General features: G+C 35.0%; 4 protein-coding genes across 8 annotated transcripts; 3 read left to right on the top strand and 1 right to left on the bottom strand.

Annotated features, from left to right (window-relative positions):
- The first annotated feature begins 149 nt into the window (after positions 1–149).
- LOC128862185 (RAB6-interacting golgin) lies at positions 150–1,839 on the top strand. 2 transcript variants are annotated; one of them, XM_054100665.1, is made up of 4 exons: positions 150–567; positions 666–1,239; positions 1,301–1,441; positions 1,497–1,839. In XM_054100665.1, exons 1-4 carry the CDS (start codon positions 468–470, stop codon positions 1,720–1,722), a joined length of 1,041 nt encoding a protein of 346 aa, XP_053956640.1. In that variant the 5' UTR covers positions 150–467; the 3' UTR covers positions 1,723–1,839. The 2 variants fall into 2 exon arrangements, with proteins under 2 accessions (XP_053956640.1, XP_053956641.1); XM_054100666.1 differs by having other exon boundaries at positions 260–567; positions 669–1,239.
- Positions 1,840–3,890: 2,051 nt separating this feature from the next.
- LOC128862187 (DNA-directed RNA polymerase III subunit RPC7-like) lies at positions 3,891–5,044 on the top strand. 2 transcript variants are annotated; one of them, XM_054100672.1, is made up of 5 exons: positions 3,893–4,003; positions 4,139–4,293; positions 4,349–4,483; positions 4,536–4,775; positions 4,830–5,044. In XM_054100672.1, the coding sequence occupies exons 2-5, from the start codon at positions 4,147–4,149 to the stop codon at positions 4,944–4,946; spliced, it is 639 nt and encodes a 212-aa protein (XP_053956647.1). In that variant the 5' UTR covers positions 3,893–4,003; positions 4,139–4,146; the 3' UTR covers positions 4,947–5,044. The 2 variants fall into 2 exon arrangements, with proteins under 2 accessions (XP_053956646.1, XP_053956647.1); XM_054100671.1 differs by having other exon boundaries at positions 3,891–4,293.
- On the bottom strand, positions 5,036–5,800 carry LOC128862188 (uncharacterized). The gene is made up of 4 exons (XM_054100673.1): positions 5,758–5,800; positions 5,619–5,685; positions 5,305–5,474; positions 5,036–5,242 (listed from the first exon to the last, which is right to left on the bottom strand). The coding sequence occupies exons 2-4, from the start codon at positions 5,662–5,664 to the stop codon at positions 5,186–5,188; spliced, it is 273 nt and encodes a 90-aa protein (XP_053956648.1). The 5' UTR covers positions 5,665–5,685; positions 5,758–5,800; the 3' UTR covers positions 5,036–5,185.
- Positions 5,801–7,463: 1,663 nt separating this feature from the next.
- On the top strand, positions 7,464–10,876 carry LOC128862183 (exocyst complex component 1). Of its 3 annotated transcripts, none has more exons than XM_054100662.1 (8): positions 7,464–7,549; positions 7,621–8,283; positions 8,364–8,591; positions 8,658–9,107; positions 9,168–9,534; positions 9,591–9,723; positions 9,784–10,294; positions 10,359–10,876. In XM_054100662.1, the coding sequence occupies exons 2-8, from the start codon at positions 7,639–7,641 to the stop codon at positions 10,704–10,706; spliced, it is 2,682 nt and encodes an 893-aa protein (XP_053956637.1). In that variant the 5' UTR covers positions 7,464–7,549; positions 7,621–7,638; the 3' UTR covers positions 10,707–10,876. The 3 variants fall into 3 exon arrangements, with proteins under 3 accessions (XP_053956637.1, XP_053956636.1, XP_053956638.1); XM_054100661.1 differs by having other exon boundaries at positions 7,464–7,559; XM_054100663.1 differs by having other exon boundaries at positions 7,473–8,283; positions 9,597–9,723.
- Positions 10,877–11,104: the final 228 nt, after the last annotated feature.

The following is an 11,104-nucleotide window of genomic DNA, read 5'->3' as shown; positions in this document are numbered from 1 at the left end:
TTATTAAAACAAAAATAATTTAAATTACAATAGTTGAGTCCTATTCAGCGATGTTTTTGTAGAGCATGTGGTAACAGTTTTGTTCATGTTCCCACGGTATACGAGTCTACGCTACCGGAGTGAACCGGATCTGTATCCGGTCACCGGCCTCTGCAACAACATTCCAACTGCAAAGAAGTATGACTTAACCAATTATTTACTATACAGGTAGTTGGTTCTAATTAGAAATTCGTATCAGGGTTGAAAAAATTGAGTAGCGGCAACACTGTCAGGAGATCACCAATTGTTTGATGATGTGTTTGACATTTCTTCTTGACTGCTGTGTTGGTTATTAAATATTTATAATTTGTTCTTGTAGGATTTAACATTTCTGTTACTTGCATTGTATTTATATTTCAATTAATTTTCTTATCAAATATAGTAAAAAGTGACTTGTTTTAATTATATTTTTAAATAAGTTATTGAATATGTCGAATAAATTCGATGGCTTCAGTCAAGATGAGATAAACAAAGTCTCCGGAGTCGTTAAGAACAGAACTGATCGAGGTCAGCCAATAGCGGAAGCGAGTAAGTATTGTTACATACATATGTATAAACGTAAAATTGTATTTAAGCAAAGTTGGAAACAAAAAAAATTCTGAAATTTATGTTTCTATGTACATAAGCAGTAAAACCTGCATTTCGAGGTCAGCATGGTGGAATAAGACGCATGCCAGAGAAGGGTTCAAGATCAATTGATTCTCAAAGAAAACAAATTCCAAGCTCTCAATCATCGACCAAATCAGCGCCTACGGTATTAAGTGAAAAATCCAGCAAAAGCAAAAATGGTGAAACAGAAAATCATATATTTGATCAAATCAACCTTGATGACAGCATGTCCAAATCGCTTGAGGATGCGCTTTTCTATCCACCACTACGAAAGCCGAACAAAGATTTAAATGAAAACAATACAAATGGCACACATTCTGCTAATGTGCACAATACCCAATTAGATGATTCCTCAATACTAAAGTTGCCAGACGTGGATAATAATGTAAATTCCACATCCACAAATGAAGCTAATGACTCTTCAATACTGCCAACACCTTCGTCAAAAGTGTCTACACCTACAGCAGAGACCTTAAATACTGATTCTCCATTTAAAGGCGTATCGTTGCGGGAATTTGAAACGCAACGGAAGTTAATCGAGGAACAAAATAAACATAAGAAAGAGCTTCTATGTAAAGCTATCGAGCTACAGTAAGCTAAATTGTACAATAGTTCTGGAAAAAATCCTAAATTAATTTCTTTGAACTTACAGCTCACAGAAAACAGCAGCAGAAGCACGAAAAATTGCCGAAATCAAGCAGGAACTTGCCAAATTGGATAATGATCTGGCGCTCGACGTTTCAATACTTCGCAAACAAATTGACAATGCGTGTATTTATTTTTCGCAAGTCGAGTATGACTGAAAAGAATTCGGATTTATTTTTATTTAATGTTTAAATGTTTTATAGGAAACAGTATATTAAAATAGAGGCTCAATTCTTGAAGGCCAAAATAGATTTGCATAATGCAGCAGAGAAGAAAGAATTACTTACCGAGCATTTGTGTACAGTGATTGCGCACAATGAGGATCGGAAAGCGCAAAAGCTTTCGGAATTAATGCAGAAAGTGGGTCTAACCGAAACGGGAGATTTGGAAGTAGGAGGGCCAAGCGTGTTGAATGGTGGAAACCATTAAAACTAAAACGTTGTAAAACATATTTATATCTCAATTACTTATACTCGGGAACCTAATATAATATTGTAACAAAATAATTGATAAAGCTGTATAAAATACGTATATGTAGACATTTGATTAACCTTTTTTTTGTATTTTTCTCTCCATTTTATTTTATTTTTTTTATTTTATTTCCTTTATACTACTACAAAACCACCGAGGGTTTTTATGAGGAGCTGTTTAACTGGAGATATACACTCCAACATTAACTATTGCCTGCCAAGGGGCGACCACACTTATAAAAGGCATTTTCTGTCATTTGGTGTTGCATACCGGGCTCTACCGAACGTTAATCACGCACAGACTTCGGCTACGGTGGCCGCATTTCTAATGCCCGCGCCCACAAGGATACTCTAACCGATATATATATATATATATATATATATATATGTACATATATACCAAAATGCTCAAAATTAAGAGAAGAGCCCAATAATCAAGGCGTGTCTGATCGTTTATCCGTGCTCTAATAACTCGAGTAAAAATTAATCTGTTTTAATGAAACAACCGCTCAAGTCGAAATTTCGAGGAAACCCATTTTTTATATATACCGTTAAATTGTGCAGAAGCCATACGTTAAGCCTATATGTTATTGTTATTATTTATAGGAGATATATACGATATAACCCTAACTTAATTAGCACATTGGCTACAAGCCCATATGTTTTTATCAATAATTAAAGAAAAAAACTTTAGTAAGGTAGGGATGAAAGTAGACCTTTGTGGGTATAATACAGTGGCATATATTGCACAAATCTTTCTTACATCCACTTAGGCGGTTATTGGCTGAGACCATAAATAAAAATTGTTTTCCAAGGTAGGTTGGTATTGAAATGGAGGAAATCGGTCAAAAACCACGCCCACGTAAAAAAGAGGAATATCTTTTTTATAAAAGAGGAATATTTTTGTTATAAAAAAAAAAGAATCACTCACATTTAGTGCAAATGATAAACCCGAACGAAACACATCGCAAGTAAAAATAAAAAATGAGCTTAGCTGCATGTATCTCAAAAACGACTTAATAAAATTCCTATTACACTGCATCTTATTTATTTCCGACAAACATATTTTTGAGATGTGTGTATTATAAATCTAAATTCCATCCAGTGCGTCAAATACTACAAGCTATAACTCCCATTTCCTAAGAGCTGGTTTGGTTAAAAAAAGTAACGTTTCACTAAAAGGTGCGCGGGTATATACAGTTCGGTCCGGATCGAATTCAATACTTCCTTACTTGTTTTAAAAGTGCGAATATTTACAATATAAATAAAATAAATCTTATAAATGGAATAAATCCTTTCATACATTTATTTAGGCAGGTTCTGTAATTCGCTTCCGGGTGGATTACAGTCAATGCACTGTGAATCTGATATTTGTTGTTCTGAGCTGAACTGTGCTTTATTTTTACCCTGGGTCTCGTCAGAAATCATCACGATTTGCACTACGCGTACAACTGGCAACGCTGCAGATCATCATGCAGCTGATATAAATGTTGACAACGTCCCTATATCTTGATTGCCTTTTAGACTGCGTTCATACTGGGCAATTTTGTTGCCTCAACACGCTATTTGTGGAAGAGCAGGCGTTAAGGAAAGGAGAGGGGACTGAGATGCTCGTGCTTGGTCAGTGTTGGGTTTGACTGTAGTCCTAATTCTAAAACAATTGCAAGCATTGACAACACGAACAGAAAATTGGCAAAGTTGAACGTAGTGTTTCCTGCAGTACATAAATTAAAAGTGTTATTGAATTTAATATATGACACTGTATATGAGGTACGAAACGATCATTTATTTTGGATGTAAGAATAATTTAACAAAGCAAAATAATAAAAGAACAACACAATAAAATTGTTTTTTGTTAATAACTTTTGAAAGAAGAAAATAAATCGGTTTCTTAATTCAGATTTTTAATACTGGGGCAATATGCATCGATTGGTACCTCCCTTGACTTTTATTGATGAATTTTTCCATGTGCCTCTTAAACTAGATAATTGCCTCAATTTCATGGCAAAACCAAAACCAAATTAAACTAAAAAAAAAATAGAAGCAATAACACAATTTTTTTATGAAACCCGCAGTTTTATGTTACAGAAACATAGCGATATCTCAAAATATAACGTAGTCCGTCTCCATCGATAACTTACTTCCATCGCAAAAAATTTACCTCAACAATTTAAATCACCTTCATTTAAACAGTTCATTATAATCATTATACACATGACCAAAATACAATTTAGCAGAAGGTACACTTTTACAAATTGTCAAAGAACATAACACCCTTGGAACTGAACCTGGCGATATGCGGAGAACTGTGGCCCGACTGTCAAACTAAACTAAACAAAAAAATATAAATATACATACATATATATAATTTTTAGAAATAAGCATGGCAGGTCGTGGACGGGGTAAAACTGGTTCGCTCACTCAAGAACAACTCCAAACTTTAGGATGCATTGGAAAGGACATTCCACAAGTGCAAACCGCACCTCCCCCAACATTTCCACCGCTTATGACCAAACCAGTAAAACTTGAGGTAAATAATGGCATTATCAGTTTTTTATTAAACCTAATATCCATACAAATTGTAGACTACAGCAGCACAAAATTATCAAATACTGTGGAAGGAAGCGTATCTTAACCACATGCGCGATTCACCTTATTTCGTTACTCCAAAAATTGCAAATATAAACCGTAATTTGCAAAGCTACTCAGATGAATGGGCGGTGGGCATTGAAAAATTCCTTAAATACTTATATATGATCAAATTTCTTGCAGAGTGCCGTTGAAAATGCTAAAAGGAAAACTAAAGCCGATTTTGTTTGGCAAATGATGCCCGCCGAACTACATTCTACGCAGAAGAAACGGCGTATTACAGGAAGTGATAAAATTGTTGCCAAAAAGTCGAAAAATGTCGACGACCGTTTGAAAGTGCTAGAGGAAAAAGAGCGAAATGAAGATAACAAAGACGTTGCAAAAGCCTCGACAGATTCAGAACAAGAGGAGGAGGAGGAAGAGGTAGAAAGAGAAGAAAACTTTCAATTTGAAATTCTCATTTTCGCTTTCGTATAGGAAGCTCCTGCAGACGAGGAGATGGACGACGAGAATGATTATGGAAATAGTTACTTTGATAACGGTGAAGCTTATAATGAAGAAGATGACAATCTTGATGATGGACCTGTTTATTAAAAAAAAAAAATGATTACTTCGATTCTCCCTGCTTACTTGGTGTTGTTCGCCGACTAGCACACTTAATCTGCATAAATAAATTTTTTACATTTCACAGATTTCACAAATTTTTATTGTTTACGCATAAAATGTTACAACTTTTCTTTAACCGTAGACGATGTTTCGGTCGATTAGATCCAGACTTATTATGTACACCCATAATAGGGTACATACCTAAAATAAGGCTATATAATAACATTTTAGTCCAGCGACTGTGGTACCTTGCTGTTCAATTCAATAACTCCGGATGACTTTGCCTATGGTGAAGTACATTAAGAATTAGTTATAAATTTATAAGAGTTTGGGTAAATGATCTTACGAAGCCGATGGTGCCCGCTAAGAAAAGAACGCCAGTGATCAGCCAAGCATTGTATTTTGTGTTCTGGCGCGAGTGGTTTTCTTTCCAATCACCCTCAGGTACGGGCAAATCGTTTAAAGTGCTTTGTTGATGGTGACCACCATGGTAGGCTGCGCGTGACAGAGCACCAACTGAAATAATTAAATAATATAATGTCTTAATGTTTTTAAATTTTCAGTATTCAATTTCTTCACTATTAAAGCGCGAGTAATAAAGGTTATGTAATTTTTACTGAGGTTATTATGTTCCCATTTTGTAATAAAACTAAACCTCACCATTTTTAACCAAAAGGCCTTGCTTCAAAATGTGCTGTACCAACATTTTTATATACTGCTATGCTCGCTAAATAAAAAAATTATATGTAATTATGTACAATATTTATAACTATTCGCAATTTAATCAATTTTCACTCACATCACTTGCTAGCTCAATAAGAAAACTGCTGGAAAAATAATTCGGTGTATTTGACAGCTTAGCTTTCGAAGTAAAATTTTCGATATTACCCAAGGCGAATCCACAGAAGGCGAGGCGAATCTATCAAAGGTGATATCCACGGAACAGAAAGTTAATGTTTTGAGAAATTTCATCAGAGAACTTCACATTGCCATTGAATCGACCAAATTACTGAAAATAAATACATGAAAATGTCACGATGTATAGAAAAAGAATGTGGCGCTGAACTCCTTATATGAATTCGCTTCAATGTTGACGCATATGAACATACAATTTACATGATTCACAAATATTTTAGCCTATACTATTGTTTAATTATTGCTTACAATTTTATACCATGAATTTATTTCAAACTTCCAAAACAAAGAAGGGAATATAGATATGGTATGTATTTAAATATATATTTATATTGTATATATATATTTATATTATATGTCAAAAGTCATTACAACGATTGCAACCATGATGCAAAGAATAATGAGATGGCGCCCATCGTGGTCCCGTTACTTTGCGCTCAGCGAATTTGACAACTAGTTACGTGATTTTAGCTCCAGTATGGCCAGATTACCATTTTCGTAACTTGATTTAGCATTTTTTTTTTGTTATTTTTATTATTTTTTGTCTCGGAGTTTTAGTTCATTCCACATGACATTTTTCTAGCCTATTCTAATTAAAAGTAATGTTTATAATTTGTAAAATATACATTTTTTAATAATTATTTAAATAATTCACTCAGTTTTATTTAGGTTTACTTTTTTTTAACATCTGGTGGCATTGCCCGCGATTGCCGGTGTTGTTGGTGTTCTTCTGCTTTCGGCAGTCAAATCTCTCTCTCGCTACTGCAGAGTTGCCTAGCTTTGGATATAAAAACGCACTAAATGCCCATTTAAAGAAAATAAAACACGAAATTTTTATTGTGTTACTTAAAGAACTTTGTATGCGTGACAAATTGTCTGTAGAATGTGCGTTTTTTTTAAATAAATGTGTTATGCTTATGTACAATTTAATTTATGAGTTTTTTTTGTTAAGCGAGACTCTTTTATTAAGGGAACGATTTCTTTGCTATATTTGAAGTTATGTAACTAGATAAGGTACTCTTTTTGTAAAAATGTCAGTATGGTTTCTTTAGTATTTTCTGGTATTTTGTGGCTTATTTTTACTATGAATACACCTCTTGATGCTCTATGTCTCACTAAGGATTGATGACCGGAAGAAACGATTACACCTCTATGGTTTTAATTCGCACTCAATAAATTCAAAGGCTTTTTAAAATATGTAAAAAGGATTTCAATCTTAAGAAGAGTTGAGAGCGGGGCATTTAATATTTTTGCATAGCCTTAAATGGAGCCAAAAATTAAATTTGCACTTTCAAATTGTCAAATTTTATAGGAGTAAAAAAATTTTCATTAGCGCTAAAATCTTCTCAGAGTGGCCTTTTTTAAACTTCTTTTGTATAATAATACAGTTTTTTTTTAACCTAAAGTTTCGCTAGCCTTAAATTAAAAACAAAAAGAAACAAACACCAAACTTAAAAATTGTCGCATTTTCGGTATAAAAAAGCACTAAATTTATTGCGAAGAACAAATGGTTGGCAATACTGCACAACTCAGCAAACGTGACGTCACGTACGCTCTGTGGGCGCAATCTTGTTTCTATCATTCTTGATTGCAACACTTTATTTTAGCAGCAATCAGCTGGTTTTGGCAGACGACACTATCTATAATCCGTTGAAAATTCGCAAAGAGGGCGTCAAGTAAAGAATTGTATATTTATGTTTTTGCGATGCAATTGAGCATTTTTAAATTTATTGCATACATTTAATAGATCGTCTTTTTGTGAGCAATGTTGACTACTTTAGCAAACATTAAGCACATCCTACAAAAGGAACTTTTCAATAATAGCGGAGAACGGGTGTTGTCTGTCGTGACTGTGACCAAGACTTTCAAAAAGAAAAGGGCTTGTTATTTATGCATCGTTACAACGCCACCACCCGTGCCGGTGGTTACGGTATGTCTAGTAAAACAATCGGAACAACGAGAGGGCGATTATAAAAAGAAACGTACTTGGCAACTGGAAGAAATAAAGTGGGTTGACGGGCGGAACGAGCAGTTTGAGACGCATGAATTTGATATACAAGTAGAAAAAACTTATAAATGGTACGCCTTAAATTTACACGAACGACAAAACTTTCTGGCGGTTTTGTACAAACAAATACATAAATATGTACGGGGCCAACAAGGCGAATTTCGAAACATTCCTAATGCTTGGCTCAATGATAAATCTCCAGAAAAGCTCGCTGCCGGGCGAAGTGCCGAGCAAAAGAATATTCAAGACACAGAAGATGAGGAAGAAGCACAAGAATTTACCGCACTTACAGATAAAGAAGCCACGGAATTGGGAAAATTGTTTTCTGAGTGCGACTTTGCCGTGAAGGATGCAGAGCAACTTATTGAAAAGTTGTCCAAAGAACTCCACGATTTAGATGGTGTATGTATTGAAAGAGCAACTCGATTTATTTATACTAATTTTTGTTTATTTATGCTATTTATGTGTTAATTTGTTAACAGGCCAACATCCAAAGTGTATTAGCATCAGAAAAACAAGTCATGACGTTGATGGAACACATTGATAAGGCAATCTCAGAGGCAGATAGCTTTGAAAGACGACTAGATTCATATGAGGAAATTTTGGGGCATGTAAAAGAGACTATGGAGAAGATCGGTGGTAAAAACGCAATGATAGAAATTGCTAACAACAATAACATAAAATTGATGAAAGAACTGAATAAAGTTATTGTAAGTGAAGCACTACATTTCTATAAATTATATTCCACAATTTTATTAAATTAATAATGTAAACAGTCTCAGCTCGATTTGCCTCAAGTACACCAGCAAGCGTTAGATGAACCGGATTTGAAGACAGTTTCCGGAAGAAAAGCTGCGATTGCTGCCGCACAAAGCTTACAGCAAGCGATGAATAGCGACATAGATTCCACTCTGCTTCGCCTGGAGGCTGTACAAGATCAACGAAAACGTTTTGAAAAATGGAAAGCAAAATTCTCGGGCATTTTAAGCCGCTTTATGAATAATTTATTCATACACCTGGGAAATGAGATGGGTGACAATATGACAATGAGTACAGAACTTGTGTTACCGAATCACTTAGCAGTACATCGCGAGCTAACTCCTTACACAGAGCTTATGCATTGGACAAAGGCAATGGATCGAAAGACGTACGATGGTCTAACGCGTGTTTATACGACGTCTCTTAGCAAGATATACGAGCGTGATATCAGGAATTTTTTTACTTTGGTATATTTTGGGAATAAAATATCTATTTAGTTCAATTTCAATTTGTAAAATTTACTACAGGCTAAACTGCAAATATCAGAAAAGTTGCGAACATCAGGTGAAGATTTGGACACATCAACTTCTTCGAAAAAATCCGCTGTGTCAGCTGCGCCGTATGGCACCTTAGGTGTCAACCGGGATCAATGGGGACCTGGAGTGGAGAATGTAGATCGGGAACGCTTCGATTCAGTACTGGAAAAAGTACTGGCAGAACTGGAGCCAGTTGCGCTGCAGGAGCAAATGTTTTGTATAAATTTTTTCCAAATGGATGTTATTAGTCCAACGTCGAAGAATACTCAAACAACTTTGGATGTATTAGAAAAAAGTACTGATTCTGCAAGTATTTTAGCTTCACCTACATCGGCAAGTGGAGGCGGCGATGCTAATGGTGCGTTTTATAAATTTATTGTTTTATTTTATAAGACTATTCTTACTTGTTTCTAGGTGCAGGCTTCCCACAAAAGAAAATTGATCGTCAAATAAATGAAGAGGTTCGTAAACTGATGATTGCCTTATTCGGTTGTTTAGAGCCCGAGCTGGTTAGCTTCATACAAAGCTTCGAACGTATTGATAGTTTGTAAGTTTGTTGAATATTTTCATTCTATCTTTTTATTTCGAATATTTTATAACATTCTAGCTATTCCCTTTACGTGCTCGTCCGCCTAACGCAACATGTTATGTCGGCGCAAGATACACATTCCTTCCTCAGTATGACCTTCGCTTCAGCTCTGGTTCAAGTGAAAAGAAATTTCGATCGTTTTATGCAGCAGCAGTTATTGTCAATCAAAGAAGCAAAAGTGCCTAAACGTTCTAAGTGCGGCATTCTGCCTTATGTAGAAAATTTCGAGTATTTCGCTCAAACTTCCGAGGGTATATTTCGCAAGTCAGATCGTCGTACTGATATGGAAAAGTGGTATTTGCAACTGGTGAATGCAATATTTGAGAGCATTAGTGTTCATGCACAGGAGCACCCAAAAACACCGTCACAAGTAGTACGCATGGAAAACTATCACCACATGTATTCGTTGCTGGCACAGTTAAAGGTACCCGGCCTGGATGCTTTGAAAAAGGAAGCCAAAATGCGATATAATGATGCTCTGAAATTATATGTCATACAATATTTCGGACGTCCACTGGAAAAGTTGAATGTAATGATTTCTTTCTAATTTTAACACAATAGCATTCAAAATACTTTCACACACTTTCTTTCAGCTCTTTTTCGAAGGTGTGCAGCAAAAAGTGGCACAAGGTGTCAAAGAAACAGAAATCAGTTATCAAATGGCTTTTTCAAAACAGGAATTGCGTAAAGTTATCAGTCAATATCCAGCGCGTGAGGTCAAAAAGGGGCTAGAAAATCTATACAAAAAAGTCGAAAAGCATCTTTGCGAAGAAGAAAATCTACTGCAGGTTGTTTGGCATGCGATGCAAGAAGAATTCATTGCGCAGTACAATTTTTTGGAGGAGCGTATACAGAAATGTTATGCAGGTGCTATGATTACTTTAGAATTCAATATGCAGGATATATTAAATTTCTTCTCAGACATAGCACGTTCGCATTGAATTTCTTTTAACAATTAGTTTTGTTGGAAAAAATTCGATACAAAATATTTTTATGAGTATTGTGTATTATTGTTACGAATGTTATGCTTAACTATGCTTTTCAATAATGGTATAAAGACATTAACGAAAATTTATTAATTTTAAGTGCAATGGAGCATGTAATGAATGATAAAAATATATAAATTTAAAATCAAAAGTGTATTTCATTAAATTGTATGCGCGTAATCAGTCAGTGTTAAACAAAAAAATTTGATTAAAAACGTAGCACCTGTACAAATCTTCGGACATATAGTATTGGAATATGGTTGTCGATGTTTTTGTTGTAATAGCATACAAATTCGTTCTCAACGTTTGTAGAATGCTGCTGAAGTGACAGTTCTTGGTCGGATTTAAACCCG

Source organism: Anastrepha ludens, chromosome 4 (genome assembly GCF_028408465.1).
Source record: "Anastrepha ludens isolate Willacy chromosome 4, idAnaLude1.1, whole genome shotgun sequence".
Lineage (NCBI taxonomy): Eukaryota > Metazoa > Arthropoda > Insecta > Diptera > Tephritidae > Anastrepha > Anastrepha ludens.
This window is presented reverse-complemented; position numbering and strand designations above follow the sequence as displayed.